The following is a 20,741-nucleotide window of genomic DNA, read 5'->3' as shown; positions in this document are numbered from 1 at the left end:
CCAGGAATAGGATTGGTGGATCGTTATGGTAGTTATATTTTTAATTTTTTGAGGAACCTCCATACTGTTTTCCATAGTGGCTAAACCAATTTACATTCTCAACAACAGTGTACAAGGGTTCCAAATTTTTGCATATCCTTGCCAACACTTGTTAACTTTGTTTTATTGATAATAGACATCCATTTTTTTTTTTTAAGATTTTATTTATTTATTTGACAGAGAGAGACACAGCGAGAGAGGGAACACAAGCAGGGGAAGTGGGAGAGGGAGAAGCAGTGTCTCTAACTACAGTCTTTAGTTTAAAATCTAATTTGTCTGATATAAGAATTGCTACCCCAGCTTTCTTTTGAGGTCTGCTGGCATGGAAGATGGATCTCCATCCCTTCATTTTCAGTCTGGATGTATCTTTAGGTTCAAAATGAGTCTCTTGTAGACAGCATATGGGTGGGTCCTGTCTTTTCATCCAGTCTGCAACCCTGTGCTGTTTTATGGGAGCATTTAGGCCATTCACGTTGAGAGTGATTATTGAAAGATATGAATTAATTGTCATCATGTTGCCTGTGAAGACCTTGTTTTTATAGATTGTCCCTGTAAATTTCTGTTGTATATCACTGTTGGGGTCTTTCTCCTTTTATAGAACCCCCCCTTAATGTTTCTTGCAGGGCCGGCTTAGTGATCACATATTCTTTCAGTTTCTGCCAGGCGTGGAAGCTCTGCATCTTTCCATCCATTTTAAATGACAGCCTTGCCGGATAAAGTATTCTTGGCTGCATGTTCTTCTCGTTTAGTACCCTGAATATATCTTGCCAGGCCTTTCTGGATTGTCAGGTCTCTGTGGATAGGTCTGACGTTTTTCTGATGTTCCTCCCTCTGTATGTAAGGAATCTCTTCCCCTCCCCCTCACTGCCCTTAAGATGGTTTCCTTGGTTCTAAGATTTGCGAGTTTTACTATTACATGTCGGGGTGTTGGCCTGTTTTCCTTGATCTTGGAAGGGGTCCTCTCTGCCTCTAGGACATGAATGTTTGTTTCATTCCCCAGATTAGGGAAGTTCTCAGCTATGATTTGCTCAAATATATCTCCTAGTCCTCTCTCTCTCTCCACCCCCTCCGGGATTCCAATAATTCTGACATTGGAACCCTTCATGGTGTCACTTATTTCTCTGATTCTATTTTCATGGATTCTGAGTTGTTTTTCCCTGGCCTCGTCTTTTCCCTTTTTATCTATTAAATGGTCTTCCAGGTCACTAATTCGTTCTTCTGCCTCACCCTGGCTGTTAGATTATCTAGATTAGCTTGGGTCTCATTGATAGCATTTTTAAATTCTGCCAATTCAGCTTTCATTTCTGCCCTTAGAGACTCTATGTTGCCATTAATTGATTTCTCCATTCTAGCTATTGTCTTCACAATTGCTAGCCTGAATTCCGTCTCCGACACCTTGGTTGTATCTGAATCCATTTGTACATCTGTGGCATAAGTCATAATCTCTGAGTTTTTCCTATTTTGGGGGTTCCTCCTCCTAGTTGTTCTGTTGAGGGTGGTTGAAGGAATGTACAGAGTCCAAATTATTGACCAGAACCCAAGCAAGATGCACCTGTTTTCTTGGGACCTTAGAGTTGCTGGCCTCTTGTTCTCCCAGCCTTTCTTCTGGGGGAGGGGCCTGCTGTGTTGTTACTCAGGCAACCCTGTTTGGGCAGAGTTGCCCTGCCCCCTGTGGCGGGGGATGGGCTCAGTGGGAACTGGTTTTTTTGGGGCTTTTGTTCTCTGGTGGTTTTCTGCATCTCTTTTGAGAGTCAGAGCAGAAGAGACTGTTTCCAACCCTCTACTTCAGAGCAGAGAGATCGCAGTCTGTTCTTCAGTGAGCTCTCCAGTCCACCTCTGTCCCTTTCTGTTTGTGCTGCTATAAAGTGCAGTGTCCTGGGTTTGTGCGCCCCTCCGTAGCGCTCCCAGTCCTCACCTCCAGGTCAGGGCAGGTCTTTGCCCTTTGTGCTTCTAAAACCGCCAGCCGCCCCCAGTTCGCACATGCAGCCCTGCTGCTCTGGTTTCCATCTGGGGGGCTGCCCTAAAGTCCTTTCCCCGCCGCTATCAGTTTGCAAGTCTGTGCCCAGTCCCCAGCGTGGGAGGCTGTCGCTCACAGGCGGTGCAGGATCCCCACGGCCATGCTCCCTCCAGCTGTCATTTATCCTCTGTTATTTGCCTGCTGAATCACGGTTCCCTACTTTGTACCTTGAAACCAACTGCCTGTGATATTCTGTTTGTTGAGATCCATATCTGTCTTCTTACACATCAGGCTGATTTCGTGGGTGTTCAGAGTGGTCTGGTAGATATCCAGCTTAATTCCAGGGACCAGTTGGAATAGGGTCCCCTACTCCTCTGCCATCTTTTCCTCTCTCCCCTCTTTTTTTTTTTTTTTTAAGATTTTATTTATTTATTTGACAGAGAGAGACACACCGAGAGTGGGAACACAGCAGGGGGAATGGGAGAGGGAGAAGCAAGCCCCCTGCCAAGCAGGGAGCTCAATGCAGAGCTCGATCCCAGGACCCTGGGATCATGACCTGAGCCGAAGGCAGACACTTAACGACTGAGCCACCCAGGTGCCCTGCCCTCTTTTTTTTTTTTTAATATTTATTTATTTACTTACTTACTTATTTATTTATTTATTTATTCATTCATTCATTCATTCATTCATTCATTTATTTGAGAGAGAGAGAGCACAAGCAGAAGGGGCAGTGGGAGAGGGAGAAAGAATCTCAAGCAGACTAGTGCTGAGCATGGAGCCTGATGTGGGGTTTGATTTCATGACCCAGAGATCATGACCTGAGCCGAAATCAAGATTTAGACGCTTAACCGATTGAACCACCCAGGCATCCCGGGACTTTATTTTTTAAATGAAATTTTAGTTTCATTGCAAAATTGTTGCATTTGTTGCAAGGAAGATACAGAGATCTGTCATATACTCCCTGCCCCTGCACATGCATAGCCTCCACCATTATCAACAAACTCCAACAGAGTGGTTTACTTGCTATGATTGGCATATAATAATCACTAAAATCCAGTTTACATTATGGTTCACTCTTGGTGTTGTATTTTCTATGGCTTTAGACAAATGTATTGACATGGCTTCATCATTCTAGTATCACAGAATAGTTTCACTACCTTAAATACTTCCTGTGCTCCACCTACTCATCCATCCCCCCACCCCAATCCCTGACAACACTAATCTTTCTGTCTCCATAGTTTTTCCTTTTTTTTTTTTTTTAAGATTTTATTTATTTATTTTAGAGAGAGAGAATGAGAGAGAGAGTGAGCATGAGAGGGGGGAGGGTCAGAGGGAGAAGCAGACTCCCTGCCGAGCAGGGAGCCCGATGTGGGACTCGATCCCGGGACTCCAGGATCATGACCTGAGCCGAAGGCAGTCGCTTAACCAACTGAGCCACCCAGGTGCCCCATAGTTTTTCCTTTTAACAAATGTCATACAGTTGTAATCATACAGTTTGTGTCTTTCTGAAATTGGCTTCTTTCACTTAGTCATACGCATTTAAGTTTCTTCCGTGTCTGCTGATGGCTTAATAGCCCATTTCTTTTTGGCACTGAATAATATTCCATTGTCAAGATGTATCACAGTTGTTATCCCTTTACCTTCTGAAGTATATCTTGGTTGTTTCCACATTTTGGCAATTATGAATAAAGCTGCTTTAAACTTCTGTATGCAGGTTTTTGTGTGGGCATAAGTTTTCAATTCCTTTAGGTAAATACAGGTTTCCCCCACTATCCAAAAGTGGAGCATTCCTATGAAATCTTTTGTGAGATGAAATGGTGTAAAGTGAAGAGATAGTTATCATTAATTTATATTGAAAAATTTGAGGATGTTCCCAGAACTGAAAAGTAACCTTTCTTTTGGCTTTTCCGACACCTTTAGACACATCTTGTCAATGAATGCACAAATTAAATTGAGATAAGCACAGATGCTCACTGATCCAGTTTAAAGCCCTGGCAGCTTGATGCTGAGATGCTGAGTGTAGATCTGGGGGCAGGGGCTTGGCGGTGTCACTGTCGTTACTCAGGGCACGCCGCCTCTATAACAGCTTGCTGCAAAACAAACACTGAACGTTATTTTCATTTTTTGCCTTTTTTTGTTTTTTTTGTTTTTGTTTTTGTTTTTTTAAAATATTTTATTTATTTATTTGAGAGAGAGAATGAGATAGAGAGAGCATGAGAGGGGTAGGGTCAGAGGGAGAAGCAGACTCCCCGCCGAGCAGGGAGCCCTATGCGGGACTCGATCCTGGGACTCCAGGATCATGACCTGAGCCAAAGGCAGTCGCTTAACCAATTGAGCCACCCAGGCGCCCCAATTTTTTGCCTTTTTTTGTAAAAGCAAGAATCCTCTTAAGCTTTCTTTTGGTTAGTGAAAATAGTACTAATGGAGGTCTTTTGTCCAAGTGAAGTGGTATAACGTGAACTTTTGGGAAGTGGGGGATACCTGTACTGAGGAAGCACAATTGCTGAATCATTAGTTTTGTGAGAAATCACCAAGCTGTCTTTCAAATTGGCTGTGCCGGTTTGCATCCCCACCAGCAATGAATGAGGGTTCCTGTTGTTACACATCTTCACCAGTATTTAGTGTTGTCAGTGTTTGGATTTTGGCCATTCTAATAGATGTGTAATGATATATCACTGTTGTTTTAACTTGAATTTCCCTGACGACATATGATGTGTAACATCTTTTCACATGCTTATTTGCCATCTATGTATCTTCGTTGAAGTGTCTGCTAAGGTCTTTAGCCCATTTTTTTTTTTTTAAAGATTTTTATTTATTTATTTGAGAGAGAGACTGAGAGAGAGAGAGCATGAGAGGGGGGAGGGTCGGGAGGGTCAGAGGGAGAAGCAGACCCCCTGCCGAGCAGGGAGCCCGATGCGGGACTCGATCCCGGGACTCCAGGATCATGACCTGAGCCGAAGGCAGTCGCTCAACCAACTGAGCCACCCAGGCGCCCCTTATTATTGAGTTTTAAGAATTTTTGGTTGAGCGACTGCCTTCGGCTCAGGTCATGATCCTGGAGTCCCGGGATCGAGTCCCGCATCGGGCTCCCTGCTCGGCAGGGGGTCTGCTTCTCCCTCTGACCCTCCCCCCTCTCATGTGCTCTCTCTCAGTCTCTCTCTCAAATAAATAAATAAAATCTTTAAAAAAAATTTTTTTTTGTATATTTTGGATAACAGTCCTTTATCAGATGTGTCTTTTGAAAATATTTTTCCCCAATCCGTGGCTTGTCTTCTCATGTTCCTGACATTGTCTTTTGTGAGGGCAGAAGTTTTTAATTTTAATTAAATTTACCCTATCAATTACTTCATCATGGATTGTGCCTTTGGTCAGTCAGTCATGAAAACTTCCGCTCTAGGTTTTTTTGGGGGGGGAGGGGCAAAGGGAGAGGGGGAGAGAGAATCTTAAGCATTCCTAATGAACGCTGGGCTCTATCTCACAACCCTGAGATCGTGCCCTGAGCCAAAATCGAGAGCTGGACTCTTAACCATCTGAGACACTCAGGTGCCCCTAGGAATTTTTTTTAAAGTGATTTCTTTTTCTTTTTTTTGAACTTACTTTGTTTAAGTATTGTTTTCCTAATTTTGTTTAGTTGTCTATCTGTGTTTTCTTGTACTTCACTGAACTTCTGTAAGAGGATTATTCTGAATTCTTTGTCAGTCAATTCACGTATCTCTATTTTTAAGGATCAGTCATTGGAATCTTACTAGTTTTCTTGGGTAGTGTCATGTTTCCCTGATTCTTTGTGATCCTTGTATCCTTGTATTGGTGTCTATGCATTTGAGGAAGGAGTCATCTCTTCTAGTCTATACAGGTTCACTTTGGATGGAAAGACCTTCATGACTCAGTTTAGCCCAGGTTTCTTGATGGGTTAGCTCATACCTTTCACTGGCAGGTGGGGTTTGCCATAGGGTTTCTGTTTGGAGGGAGCTCTTGCTTATGCTGTGAGCTTTGGTAATGCTGCTGGCTGGGCTCCCATACACTGGCTGGGTTTTGTAGTTGAGCACAGTTGCCTGTTGGGATCTGTGGTCAGGCAGGGCCAGTTACTGGGCTCGCCGGGTGGGTGTGAATGCAGGCTGGGCTCCTTCTGCTGCTGGCTGGACTCAATAACTGCGCAGGGCCACTGGCTAGTTCCTGCAATCACCCCTGATTGGATAGGGTTGCAATTTGTACTCCCTGGTGAAGTGGTGCTTCTAGCTGGATTTTATGTTTAAGTGAAGCTGCAGGCTGTGCTTCATTGTTTGGTGGGGCTAGTGGCTGTGGCCTGCAATTGGGTAGGGCTGCAGGTTGTGCACTGTGGTTGGTTGGAGGTGTTGGCTTGGCTTTCTGGTCCAGTGGAGTCACTGGCTGTTCTCTGTGGTTGGGTAGGGTCCCTGACTGTGTACGATGATTAAGCCGGGCCATAGTCTGTGCTCTACAGCTGGGTTGGACCACTGGCTGAGGCCAAGCAGAAATGCTGACTATGTTCTCTGGACAGAGGGACTGTTGACTTGGGTTCACAGGTGGGAGGAGCCACTGGCTGGCCTCTCTCTTTGGGCAAGGTCACTGGCTGGGATATGGTTGCAATGCTAAGATCCACTTGCTGGTCATTGTGAGCCCCACCCTTCTTTGTTCCAGCTGCCTTCCAGTGGTCTAGGTCTGTCAGTTGTCCCGTTGTTCTCCAGGATAGAAGGGGGCTTCCAGGGAGTGACCCAGAAATGCTGGGGAGGCTGAATGTCTGCTTCTGGTCCTCTTTTCTCCACTGGAGAAATCGTGGGCCCAGAAAATCACTCTTGGTGTGGCACTCTGTTGGCCTGGGGGAGGGGTGCTATGGTCAAAGTGAACCTGCTCTTCTTACGTTTCTAGAGTAGATTTTCTTGTTTTTTGTGCTTCAAAGGATGTACTTCAGTCTCACTCCCAAGTTCTGGGATTTTCACAAAGGCATCTTGTCTGTGGACACTTGCTCATTTGTATTTCTGTCAGGAGGACTTGATCCAGGGGCCTCCTATTCCACCATCTTGCTTACTTCAACAGCAAAAGTGCATTTGGTTGCAAGGTAGAGACTGAATCTGAGTGCATTCATAGGAGTGACAGTGGGGCTGGAGAAAATGGAAGAGCTTTGAGTAGAGAGAATATTCAGAACACTGTGTGTAAAGTAGGAAGGAGGGATCTTAGGAATGCCTTTCAATTTTCCGCTAATACTGTCCTTTCCAGCTCCTCTCATGAGCAAACTCCTACTTATCTCTCAAGTCTCTGCTTAATTGTAACTTCCAAAACAAGTCTCTTTATTATTTTTTAAATTTTATTATGTTAATCACCATACATTACATCATTAGTTTTTGATGTAGTGTTCTATGATTCATTGTTTGCGTATAACACCCAATGCTCCATTCAATATGTGCCCTCTTTAATACCCATCACCAGGCTAACCCATCCCCCCACCCCTCTCCCCTCTAGAACCCTCAGTTTGTTTTTCAGAGTCCATCGTCTCTCATGGTGAGACCTGACCCCATATCTGAGAAAGCAATATTAAAGGCAGTGACATGTTTGTGAATCAGAGTATCTAGCTTTAACTAAAGATACGTATCTTGTATAATAAAGCTGATTTAAAAAAAGACTTACTCCAGGACCATTTAATTTAGAGCTTTTTCTTTTTTTTTTTTTTAAGATTTATTTACTTATTTGAGAGAGAGAGAGTGTGTGTGAGCTAGGGTTGGGGGCGGGGCAGAGAGAGGGAGAGGAGAGAAGCAGACTCCCTGCTGAGGGCAGAGCCCGATGCAGGGCTTGATCTTACCACCCTGAGATCATGACCTGAGCCAAAATCAAGAGTTGGATGCTTAACTGACTGAGCCACAGAGGCGCCCCTAGAGCTTTTTCTTAACATAGTTTTTGCTTGATGTGGGTACGCTAGTGGTGTGGTTGGGACAACTTGCCTCTCCTTTTATATGATTTTTAATTTCAGAAGATATTGTGTACATAAATTTGTTGAGAGTTGCCTACACAGGTAAAAACTATTTTTTGACTTTATGATGGTGCAAAAGTGATACATGTTCAGTAGAAACTATACTTTGATATTAAACTGTGATCTTTTGGGGACAGGGAGGGACAGAGGAAAAGGGAGAGAAAGAATCTTAATTCCTTTTGAATTTTTAAAGGTTTTCCCTGATATTAGAAAATTATTTTAAGAAACAAAACAGAGGATCATAGAGGAAGGGAGGGAAAATTAAAATAAGACAAAATCAGAGAGGGAGAGAAACCATAAGAGACTCTTAATATAGAAAATAGATTTAGGGTTGCTGGAGGGGAGGGTGGTGAGGGAATGGGGTAACTGGGTGATGGGCATTAAGGAGGGCATGTGATGCAATGAGTACTGGGTGTCATATACAACTGATGAATCACCGAACTCTACCTCTGAAACTAATAATACACTATATATTAATTAATTGAATTTAAATACAATAAAATAAAAAAACAACAAAAAAAGAAAATTATTTTGTTAATGTTTTAAAGTCTCTAGGTGTCCATGGATCATGCAGAACAATTATAAAAGCACATTGTTCATCATTTCTGGGGAGCTATCTTAAAGTTTTGGAATTTGGAATGTTTGGTCAGCTAGTGAGAGGAGTTTCTTTGGCCACTAGGTGATACTTGAAATCCAAACCACCTGAATTTTTAATTTTTATTTTATTTATTTATTTAATAAGTTTTAAATTTTTATTCCTGTAGAGTTTATAAATGTTAAGTGTTATATATTAATTTCAGGTGTATAATATAGCAATTCAACAATTCTATATATTACTCAGAGCTCATCGTAAGTGCAAACTATCTGAATTTGACAGTGAAAATGGGGTAGGCATTCAAGGGGTTATGATGGAAGAAAGGGGAAAGGAAGCGTGACTGCCATGGGTTTTGCAGGGGCTGCAGGAATATTGAATGGAGTATTTCAACTGGGAAAAATATGCCTAACATCTTCTGTTGCCTCTTGGGCCGAAATGAAGGGAATGGATTAAGAACACAGTTTTGACTAACCTGAAAGTTTTTATGTGCTCTCTGAGGTGTATCAATTTTATTGCTCCAAAAATTTTATAATTATCTGTAACTATTGTTTTAAACCTAAAATAATCAGGAGTAACTCTAGATGAAGTAGATATTTTGTTGACCCACTACCTACATACATAGTTTTCTCTCAATAGATGAGTTTTCAAAATGACATTTTTATACTAAAATTATTTTGATAGAAAAAAATGTTTTTCTCATTTTTTTCTGGACATCTGAAGGTGTGTATAAATTCCTTCTAGGAATACAAGCTTTACTCTGTAACTGGCTGTAAGTTGGCCTAGGGATACCTCAGATCTCTCTGGGCTATTGTCCTGTGTGAATCAAGTCTCAGTTCACAGTTTGGAAGCTTGCTGGCAAAGTATGTCCTTTCTGACAGTACATACTTTATTCCAGTCACTTGGCTGAGTCATGAAATTGTTCTAGATCACTGGAGGGAGTCTGAGGTGATGACATGAGATTGAATGTTGTCTTAGTTTCCTATTGCTGCTATTACAAATTACAAAAAATTTAGTGGCTTAAACCAACACAGCTTTACCATCTTAAAGTTCTGAAGTTAGTCTGAAATGGGTCTCATTGGGCTAAAAGCAAGATGTTCCCTTTGGAGTTTCTTTCTAAGGGAAAATCTTTCCTGGTCTTTTCCAGCTTCTAGAGGATTGAATTCTTTGGTCATGGCCTCTTCTTCCATCTTCAAAGCTAGCTATGTAGCATTGTCAGATCTTTCTTTGACACTGACTCCTACCTCTCCTTCCACATTTAAATGATCCTTGTTATCACATGAGACCCACCCAGATAATCCAAAATAATCTCCTTATTTTAAGGTCAGCTGATTAGCAACCTTAATTCTATCTACAGCTGTGATTCTCACTTGCAGGTAATATATATTCATAGCGTCGAGAATTAGAATGTGGACATCTTTTTTTTTTTTAAAGATTTTATTTATTTATTTGACAGAGAGAGACACAGTGAGAGAGGGAACACAAGCAGGGGGAGTGGAAGAGGGAGAAGCAGGCTTCCCGCTGAGCAGGGAGCCTGATGCGGGGCTCGATCCCAGGACCCTGGGATCATGACCTGAGCCAAAGGCAGACGCTTAATGACTGAGCCACCAAGGCGCCCCGAATGTGGACATCTTTAGGGGACCATTACTCTTCCTACCATAAGTATTATTATTATTATTTTTTAAGATTTTATTTATTTATTTGCGAGAGAGAGAATGAGAGACAGAGAGCACGAGAGGGAGGAGGGTCAGAGGGAGAAGCAGACTCCCTGCCGAGCAGGGAGCCCGATGCGGGACTCGATCCCGGGACTCCAGGATCATGACCTGAGCCGAAGGCAGTCGCTTAACCAACTGAGCCACCCAGGCGCCCCCTACCATAAGTATTATTAATGCAATTTGTTTTTTCCACCTTTAGAACTCAAAATTGTACATACAGATGGTTCCTGACTTACAATGTTTTGTCTCAGGATTTTTTGACTTTATGATGGTACAAAAGTGATACATGTTCAGTAGAAATCATACTTTGATAGTAAATCGTGATCTTTTGGGGACAGGGAGGGGCAGAGGAAAAGGGAGAGAAAGAATCTTAATGCAGGCTCCATAGCCAGTCTGGAGTCAAACGTGGGGCTTGATCTCACAACCCTAAGATTGATCTCATAACCCTGAGAACATGACCTGAGCGGAAATCAAGAGTTGGACACTTAACTGACTGAGCTACCCAGGCGCCCCTTGAATTGTGATCTTTACCCAGGCTAGCGATATGTGGTTAGATACTCTCTCTTAATACTGGGTAGTGGCAGTGAGCTGCAGCTCCCAGTCAGCCACGTGACCATGAGGGGAAGCAACCGATACACTTACAACCATTCTGTTTTTCACTTTCAGTACAGTATTCAATAAACTACATGAGCTATCCATGCTTTATTATAAAATAGGCTTTGGGTTAGATGATTTGCCCAACTGCGGGTTCATATAAGTGTTCTGAGCATGTTTAAGGTCAGCTAGGCTAAGCTATGATGTTTTAGTAGATTAGGTGTGTTAAATGCCTTTTTGATTTATGATATTTTCAGCTTACGATGGGTTTACCAGGATGTAACTTCATCATAAGTTGAGGAAAATCTATATAATGTATTGTTTTCACTATCGTCAGTTTTCTATTATTGAAGGAGGAGAAGAGAAATATTTAGCTGAGATCAACTTGGGCTTAGATATATAGAAAATGAAACATGAAAGCATCTGGCATGTCGGTTGATTGACAGATTGAGTTTCTTCATGTTTATTTATTTATTTTTTAAAAATTTTTATTTATTTATTTTTTTAAAGATTTTATTTATTTATTTGACAGAGAGAGACACAGCGAGAGAGGGAACACAAGCAGGGGGAGTGGGAGAGGGAGAAACAGGCTCCCCGCAGAGCAGGGAGCCCGATGTGGGACTCGATCCCAGGACCCTGGGATCATGACCTGAGCCGAAGGCAGTCGCTCAACCGACTGAGCCACCCAGGCGCCCTCTTCATGTTTATTTTTAACTAGAGTTCCAAATAAAAGGATATTTGGACCATCCAGCCCTAGGCACAGCTTAATCATCATGGACCTGCATGTGATGTTCCCTTGGAGTCATACCAGAAACAGAGTCAATCTGAGCCATCTAACACTCTTTGAACTTAACTTTCAAAAAAATCACTTTAAGTTTTTCAATCCTTAATTATTACTAGAGACCTGTTTTGACCATTTCTAAGGCCAATCTGCTGAAAACAGATTCCGTAATTATCAATTGCCATTTATTTCTCATTACTAAATATGATCTTTTTCTTTTATCTTGTGTTCCTCTGACCTGAGAGTTTTCATCAACAAAAGACCGGAAAATCAGGCAGACATGGGTAGCCCTACACACACACACGTACACACACTACCCCCCCCCCGCCCCCGGAGAAAATTCTTATTTTGGCATGCTGTGGAATGCTGCATCAAAGCCACAGGTGATATCTCTTCTATTTTAGATTCGCCTTTCATGGTATTATTTAACTATAAAAATAACAAAAACAGACCGGCTCTGGAAATTTCAGAAGTATGTCTCAGGACGGTGATTATGGGAAGTGGACAGTGTCCAGTAGTGATGAACATGAGGAGGAAAAGCCAAAACTAGACAAGCTATCTACTTCTTCCCTCCTGCATGCTGGGCAGGGAGCAGCAAATGAACTAAGATACACTGTTCTGAGGCTAGGAAAGCTGCCCATAGAAGAAAATTAACACCTGTGAAGTTCAGCAACACAGATTCACAAGTTTCACCTCCCAAAAGACAGAAGAGTGGTTCCCAGGAAGACTTAGGTTGGTGTCTCTCTAGCAGCAATGATGAGTTGCAACCAGGAACACAGCAGAAGCAGGCTAAGAACATGGTGGTCAAAGAGGAGAGTGGCATCTCTTCTCCCAAAGACAGTGCTGCCCAAAGCACTGGAAATCATGTCCCTCCCGCCCACCAGGGACTAAAAGAGGAGGAAGAGGAGTAAGAAACCTCAGGGGAAGGCCAAGACATTTAGGGCATGTTGGGAAAAGGGAAGCCCTTCCAATTTTACCTCACTAGAGTCTCGGGAATTAAGTCAAAGTATAACTCTGGAGCCCTCCACATCAAGGATATTCTGTCTCCTCTATTTGGGATACTTGTATCTTCAGCTCAGTTTAACTACTGCTTTGACGTAGACTGGCTCATAAAACAGTATCCACCGGAGTTCAGAAACCAATTCTGCTTGTGCATGGAGATAAATGAGACTTGAAGGCTCACTTACATTCCCAGGCCAAGCCTTATGAAAACATTTCCCTCTGCCAGGAAAATGATGTTACTACTGTAAGAAGAAGGCCTCCGGATTGTCACACACATCTCCAACCTCATCCATGCTGACTGGCACCAGAAAACTCAGGGAATACGGTTGAGCCCCTTATACCTATGGATTATCCATGGAACCCACAGATCTGGAGAATCAACAACACATTTTAAAGCTGATCTCATCAGCTACTTGATGGCTTATAATGCTCCTTCACTCAAGGAGTGGATAGATATCATCCATAAGCATGATTTCTCTGAAACCAATGTTTATCTTATTGGATCAACCCCAGGACACTTTCAAGGAAATCAAAAAGATAATTGGGGACATTTTAGGCTTAGAAACCTTCTGAAAGAGAATGCCTCATCCATACCTAAAGGAGAGTCTTGGCCGGATAGTAGGTCAGTTTTCAAGCATTGGGTCTATGGGAGCTGATGACTCGAAATGGTTGTATTCTGAGTTTATTTTTTTTATTTTTTATTTTTTTTTAAAGATTTTATTTATTTATTTGACAGAGACACAGCGAGAGAGGGAACACAAGCAGGGGGAGTGGGAAAGGGAGAAGCAGGCTTCCTGCTGAGCAGTGAGCCCGATGCAGGGCTCGATCCTAGGACCCTGGGATCATGACCTGAGCTGAAGGCAGACGCCTAATGACTGAGCCACCCAGGCACCCCGTGTTCTGAGTTTAAAGAAAGCTTGGTGATGCTGGGGCAAGAAAGCAGGACCCCAGGGAAAATGCCGTTCCTCTTCACCTGATTTGTCCTTCTGTGGAAAATGTGTGAACCAGCTTACAAGAATATCCAGCTGGGGGCTGTCTTCCCTATAGCACCCAGACAGCTGAAAAACAGAATTGGCTTCATTTCTGTTTTCACAAATGGTCAGCTGACACATCGGGCTGCAGCAATGCTATGCCACATATTAGAACATATATAAGACCTTCTCCAGAGTTCAGTTAAATTGCTTGGTTCCTTGTCACGAGCACAAATCTGTCAAGGCCACCTGGGGAGCATTAGAGAACTAGAGCGGCACCCAGCTGATGATCCATTCCTATGAGTTTGGGGTCCCTTTTCCTGCCGTCAGCATTTGGTCTGGACAGCTTCATAGTAAAAGAGAAATTCTTCTCAGGGAGCAAGGAGCCAGTGGCCGCCTTTCCTGTGCCATATGACCTGCCTCCAGAACTGTATGGAAGTAAAGATCGGCCGTGGATTTGGAACATTCCTTATACCAAAGCACCAGATACACATGGGAATATGTGGGTGCCCTGAGAATCTTAAAGCACTGTGAAATTTAGGTATAAGACATCAAGCCCCAAATAATAGATGTTCTTATTTGTACTGGATGTTCACCCTTAAAGTTTTATCTCCACCCCTAACAAAACTCTGCATAGCTCAAACAAAAACAAAACCAAAACAAATAAAACTTCAGATTCATTTTGATTTTATGAAATGATCTGAAACACACTGCGGCAAGGAGATAAAACTATGACATCATTTATTTCAAACACTTTAATCTTTTATTAGTTCTGGGGAAAAAGGAGAAAAATAGTTAAATGACATATATATTTTTAAAATTTTTTTATTAACATGTGATGTATTATTTGTTTCAAGGGTATAGGTCTGTGATTCATTAGTCTTACACAATTCACAGTGCTCACCATATTAAATGGCATATTTAAAGCTACTTAAAGCACTTACATCTTTAGGATTTAAGCAAATACAATTTATGAGCCAATATTAATTATGTGAGACATTTATATGCTTTTTGTGTAATGTTTTACAATTATTGTCCAAACACACACACATAAAAGGTCCAAATGTGCATTTCATAAAATATGACACATTTCGGGGGCGCCTGGGTGGCTGAGTTGTTAAGTGTCTGCCTTAGGCTCAGGTCATGATCCCACGGTCTTGGGATTGAGCCCCATATTGGGCTCCTTGCTCAACGGGAGCCTGCTTCTCCCTCTCCCGCTCCCCCTGCTTGTGTTCCCTCTCCCACTGTCTCTCTCTGTCAAATAAATAAATAAAATCTTTAAAAAAAATATGACACATTCCTAGTATACTTAGGTCTCAAGAGTACAGTGGAAAGAGAAGGAACAGTAATACATAGCAAATTGCAACCCTAACTGGGTCCCACAATCTTACCCAAATAAATTTATTTTGTGAGACAATTTATGGATTACAAGCAGATTCTCTTAAAATGAATATTATATTTCTAAATTTATATCAACGTTCTGCAAGAGATGCATACATGTTGTGTTTCTATGATATTGTTTGCCTATTTTCTACTAGGTCATTTGTCATTTTGTTATTGAATTGTAAACATTCTTTATATATTATGGATTTTAATCCTCTTATGGTATATAATGCATTTACAAATTTTATTCTACTCTGATTATCTTTTAATCTTATACTGGTTTGAACCTTCTCCTGCATGCATTTTGTTATTAAGATGTACATTTTATGTAGTCAAATTTTATGATTTTTATTTATTTATTTTTAATTTTTTTATTTTTTAAAGATTTTATTTATTTATTTGACAGAGAGAGACACAGCGAGAGAGAGGGAACACAAGCAGGGGGAGTGGGAGAGGGAGAAGCAGGCCTCCCGCTGAGCAGGGAGCCCGATGCGGGGCTCGACCCCAGGACCCTGGGATCATGACCTGAGCCGAAGGCAGACGCCCAACGGCTGAGCCACCCAGGCGCCCCAGATTTTATGATTTTTAATAATTCTCTTCTGTCCTCATTATTAGCTTTATTTCCTTTGAGGTTATTCATCCTTATTGTTCATTTAAGTTCTTCTCTTACATTGTTTATTTTCCTGAAACTATCTGGTGACCTATATTTAAGCATAATGGTAGATTAGTAAAGGCAGCTGAATGTGGTTCCTCTGTAGTGGGTCATGCCTGTTTTGCCAATAGGCCTGTTTCTTGAATTGGAGGGTGAATGTAGACTTTGTATGTGTATTAGTATGTGTGTGCTTAGGGAGTGTTGACTAGCAGACTTTATTTTATTTTTATTTTTATTTTTTTTTAAAGATTTTATTTATTTATTTGAGAGAGAGAATGAGATAGAGCATGAGAGGGGGGAGGGTCAGAGGGAGAAGCAGACTCCCTGCCGAGCAGGGAGCCCGATGCGGGACTCGATCCCGGGACTCCAGGATCACGACCTGAGCCGAAGGCAGTCGCTTAACCAACTGAGCCACCCAGTCACCCTAGCAGACTTTATTTTAAACTCAGTGACTGAAAAGCAAGCAAGCTTACTTTGTTTCATCTTACCTCTTACACAGTTGTCAAATTACTTTTGGAGTGAAATATTTAGAAGGCTAAACACCAGAATGTTAACAGAGGAAAGATTATGGGTGGTCTACTTTCACCTTTTTGTTTATGTGTCTTTCTGATTTTTCTAGCATTAAATGTTAATTCAACTTCCTCACATCCTTAAACAAAGAACAACAAAAGAATCCAGCCTTTTTAAGAGGGAATTAGTAATTCTATTTCTTGCCTAGATCCAGCCTATTCTAGAGTTTAGGAAGATAGCATCTTAAGTAGAATTCAGAGAATATTTCTAAGAAATTAAACACATATAAAGTTCATTTATAAGTAAGGTATTAAAAGCAATTTGTACAACTATGGGTCACAGTGGGAGGTGCGGTAACAAATGTTGATGAGTGATTTTTTTTTTAATGACCATGACTAAAATGCAGCATTTAATTATTCATCTCAGCCTATTCAAGGGGAAATCTATTACTTAGTCACAAAGGGCTTTGAAAATGAGGAGACTGTGTACTTCTTGTGCCCCACAAAGATCGCAGAAAGTCCCTCTGATATTAAGGAGTTGACAAACAGATTTAGGAATCCATTAAAGCAAGCAAGTAATATTACTTGTAACAATGTCATCTGTGGAAATCAGAAATATGAATTCTCTCAATAGAGGCAGCTCTCTGAGTGCTGAGTGGATATAAGGAGGTGGATGGGAGGAGGATGTCCAGCCAAGTGCAGGACAATAAATTTTGTGAACAAAGCAACATCTTCATCTTGTATTTGAATATTTTGTCTTTGTTTCCGGAGGCAACTGGAGAGGCAGGTTAGCACAATGGCTAAGGCCTTTACTTTTAGGTTCATGTAGACCTGGGTCGATCCTAGCTCATTCCTTACTAGCTGTGTGACATTGGACACATCACCAGTTCCCTAAATTGTAGTTTTCCAATTTGAAGGAGAGAGGTATTAGGTTTGTACTTCATAATGTTCTTGTAATGCTTCAAGTAAGTAATGTATACAAAATGCATTTGTCATCTAGTAGGCGCATGTAAGAGGTCATGGAGCTGAGGCCAAATGAGATACTGGTGGGGCTAGTGCAAATCTAGTGGGGCCATTGGTCAATTCTCATTCTGCATTTTGACGTATCAGTAGCATTTGATACTTCCTCCTCATTGACAAATTTAATTCACTCTGGTTACTGGTTAACATAATAAGCTATACACAATACTCATTCCTAACCCTAGCCCTAACCTGAACCTATGTTGTGATACAAGTTTCATCATCATCAACAGATATTTATTCAGCCTTCACATATTCCAAATTTCTTTCAGGTACTGTCACAGAAAGATATTTGGGTAGGTCCTAATTATTGTAAGTTCAAAGTTCTGGTGTCCAGAAATTATAAAACATGGTAAACAAAATTCTTTACAAAATGTCTTAATTAACTTTAATACTGTCTTGGGCTATTTTATGTCGCAATAATTTTTTTTTTGTACTTTGCAATCATTCTTTCTGTAATTACATACTGAGGATATAGTATGAGTTTTGTGTTGTGCATTAAGAACTCCAACTTGAATGAAGCCAGTGGCCTGCCCTTGAGGGGCACGTAGATTATTGCAGATGAACAAATAATTGGAACATGACATATTGTGACTGCCAAGAAAAATATGGACAAGATACAATGTTGACACAAAGAAGGTAGTTTGCAGCTCTATTTAGTTGGGTCAAGGGAAACTTTCATAGATGTGGAGATGATTGAACTTAGTTTTGAAGTAAAATTAGGAGCTCATTAGGGCCAATTCGATGGACAGGATGGGAGAGCATGATATAAATTTGTGCAAAGAAACAGATTATGGAAGTAACAAGTTGGGTTGAGGTACCCACACTAATTTGGCAGAACCATAAGTGGTTCTGTAAAATGCCTAGGAGAGGTGAGCAGGGACCATTTCCTAATGAGTTGAACACTGTACTAAAGAGATTTGATCTTTTGAGCTGTACTGGGGAAGACCTTATGGGAGACTCTGAAAAAATATCAATTTATCTAGCCAAAGCTAAATGCAATCTTACTCCCAGATGACTTTCTGGAAGTTTCGTACATTAAAAAAATGTAATTATTATTGGATGTGCATATGTGTCTGTCTTGATTAGTTCATGATTTAATTAATCTTCCAAATGGATAACTTTTGTGAGTAAACGGTGGCATTAGCTGGATGGGATATTGGAACGAGAGGAATAAACTTGGAGTGACTCATACAAACAAGAACATATGACCAACCAGCCTTGATCCAATTGTGCTGATGGCCCAGGTGGAGAAATCAATGTTCCTGCTCTCTGGGAGTTCTTATCCTGAGTAAAGAAGAGTAGGTGTGATGCAATGGAACATTCTGTGATTGTGAATTCCATATATGGAATGAAGGTGGGGTGGACTTGGATTTCCTGTCCATCGATGTGGGTTAAAATGAGAGCTCAGAATGCTGGTAGCACCGAAAGCGCTTGTCTCATCTTGAAAAACTCTGTGACAGAGATCACTGGACAAAGAAATTGTGCTGCCTATTTCTCTTGGGAAGTCTGTAAACATGAAGCTGTTTCTGGTTCTCATTATTCTGCAGTTTGAGGTACCAACAGGTAACTTGTCCAAATATACATAAAATCCTAGGAGATATTACTGTCTGTAGGAGTGGGGTTAGGGCCTTTGAGATTGTTGATATCTTGCCAATATCATCAAAAGTACCCACTCTCCTTAAGCCTGTGTCTTAGAAGAAAGCATTTGGGGAGTTAAGAGGTAAGAAGACATCAGGGCTGTACTCTCAGCAGTCCTCTCCAAAGATAGGCATGAACCCATCATCTAGAATTATCATTATAATGTTGAACGTGGTTTTCACTCAGGAACCCTACCATCTCTTTTTTCATTCAAACTCATTTTCAGCCTTTACAACAGTAATGAGAAGAGCACAAGCTTTGGAATCATGTAGATGTGAGGTTAAAATATATCTTGATCACTGATTAGTTGTATGAATGGAGCTAATTATTCCCTTTGTTTTTTTTTTTTTTTTTTTAGATTTATTTATTTATTTTAGAGAGAGAAAGAGTGGGGAGAGGAGGAGAGGGAGAGGCAGAAAATCCTCAAGCAGACTTCCCGCTGAGTATGGAGCCCAGTAGGGGGCTCAATCCCAGGACCCTGAGATCACAACCTGAGCCGAAACCAAGAGTTGGATGCTCAACCAAGTGACCCACCCAGGCACCCCTAATTATTCCCTTTGAATCTCAGTTTTCTCATCTGTCAATTGAGTATAATGACCCGATTTCATAATGATTGAATTTTCATGTGAGGAAATGTCTTTGTTTTCCCTCTTTGTTCCATGAGCTTGTCCAAATTTGTGTACAGGGACATATAAAGAATTGGAAACAGGTGATTTAGTGACAGTTGGATCTCTAGGGAGATGGGTACACATGGAATTGAATTTGATCCCTGGGCAACACATTTATCTGAGATAAAAAGGAGGATGGAGAGAGAGAGAGAGGAAGAGAGAGAGATTGAGATTGGAGCCAGGAGGATCATGGGCATGAAGACACAGAAGCTGAATAAGGGAAGTTCTCAGCAGCATTTATTGCTGAGACCCATGAAGTCTTGGCCTTGGCAAAGGGAGATTTCTACTGTTCATGTCAGTGAGGAAACCCAATTTCTCTCTTAACTTAAAAAGTCCTGTCTGTGGTACTCTTTTAAAAGTTAACTTGGCTCTGAATAGTGCCATGGTGGTAAGTTGGTACTCTCTGGGGACACTGAACTGGGGTAAGGCTGAGGGAGTACTGACTTTGGAGCATGGAAGACAGGTCAGATTTGCCAGAGTCCAGGAGTGGGACATAGCTCCAGTTGATAACCATGAATTGATCTCTCTTCTTGTTTGTCATGTAAGTTCTAATGTTATCAGAGCCAGTTGGGTATTGCCTAGAAGCATGGGGTTTTGATGTTCTTAATTTGGGATGATTTTCAAGGAGGAGGCTCTTAGTTTTCTCTTATCACTGTAAGGTTCATTTTGGAAGCACAGGAGGCCAAAGCTTGTGGGAACCACATAATACTTCTACTCTGCCCCAGAAACTAATCTGCATTCAATGTTGTTTCCTGGGCACAGATACAGCGCGACCCAGAAAATGCTTTAGTACTATAACAGGCTACTGCCGGAAGAAATGCGGAATGGGGGAAATATATGAAATGGCATGTCTAAATGGGAAATTATGTTGTGTTAATGAAGACGAAAACAAAAAACACAAGAAAGCCCCAGAGTCACCTCACTCTTTACCACAGCCTGATGGGAAGATAGACTATGTCATTTTACCCACCACCACACTTCTCACGGTGCAACTGTAAATCAAGCACTTGCTTCACTGGTCTCCACTCTTCCTAAATCAGAAGTGCCACCTCCTTCGACGACCTGGAACAAAAGAGTTATCTACTTCTTCTGTGAACTTGATTCTCCACATAATAAAATTTTATGCTTTTCTCTGGATTTATTTATTAATGTATTCACTCATTTTTTTAAACACTTTAACCATAAATGAATAGTTATAATGTTCCAGGCATATACTAATAAGATGGGTGATACAGAG

The 20,741-nt window shown here is 41.3% G+C and overlaps 1 protein-coding gene and 1 pseudogene across 1 annotated transcript; both read left to right on the top strand.

Annotated features, from left to right (window-relative positions):
• The first annotated feature begins 12,132 nt into the window (after positions 1 to 12,132).
• On the top strand, positions 12,133 to 14,146 carry LOC123850603 (tyrosyl-DNA phosphodiesterase 1-like; annotated as a pseudogene).
• A 4,566-nt stretch (positions 14,147 to 18,712) lies between these two features.
• On the top strand, positions 18,713 to 20,502 carry DEFB128 (defensin beta 128). The gene is made up of 2 exons (XM_045883848.1): positions 18,713 to 18,761; positions 20,267 to 20,502. The coding sequence occupies exons 1-2, from the start codon at positions 18,713 to 18,715 to the stop codon at positions 20,500 to 20,502; spliced, it is 285 nt and encodes a 94-aa protein (XP_045739804.1).
• Positions 20,503 to 20,741: the final 239 nt, after the last annotated feature.

Source organism: Mirounga angustirostris, unplaced genomic scaffold (genome assembly GCF_029215605.1).
Source record: "Mirounga angustirostris isolate CCGP_5_RB_7025 unplaced genomic scaffold, mMirAng1.0.hap1 SCAF_10, whole genome shotgun sequence".
NCBI lineage: Eukaryota > Metazoa > Chordata > Mammalia > Carnivora > Phocidae > Mirounga > Mirounga angustirostris.
Note: the sequence above shows the minus strand (reverse complement) of the source record. Positions and strands in the feature narration are given on the sequence as shown.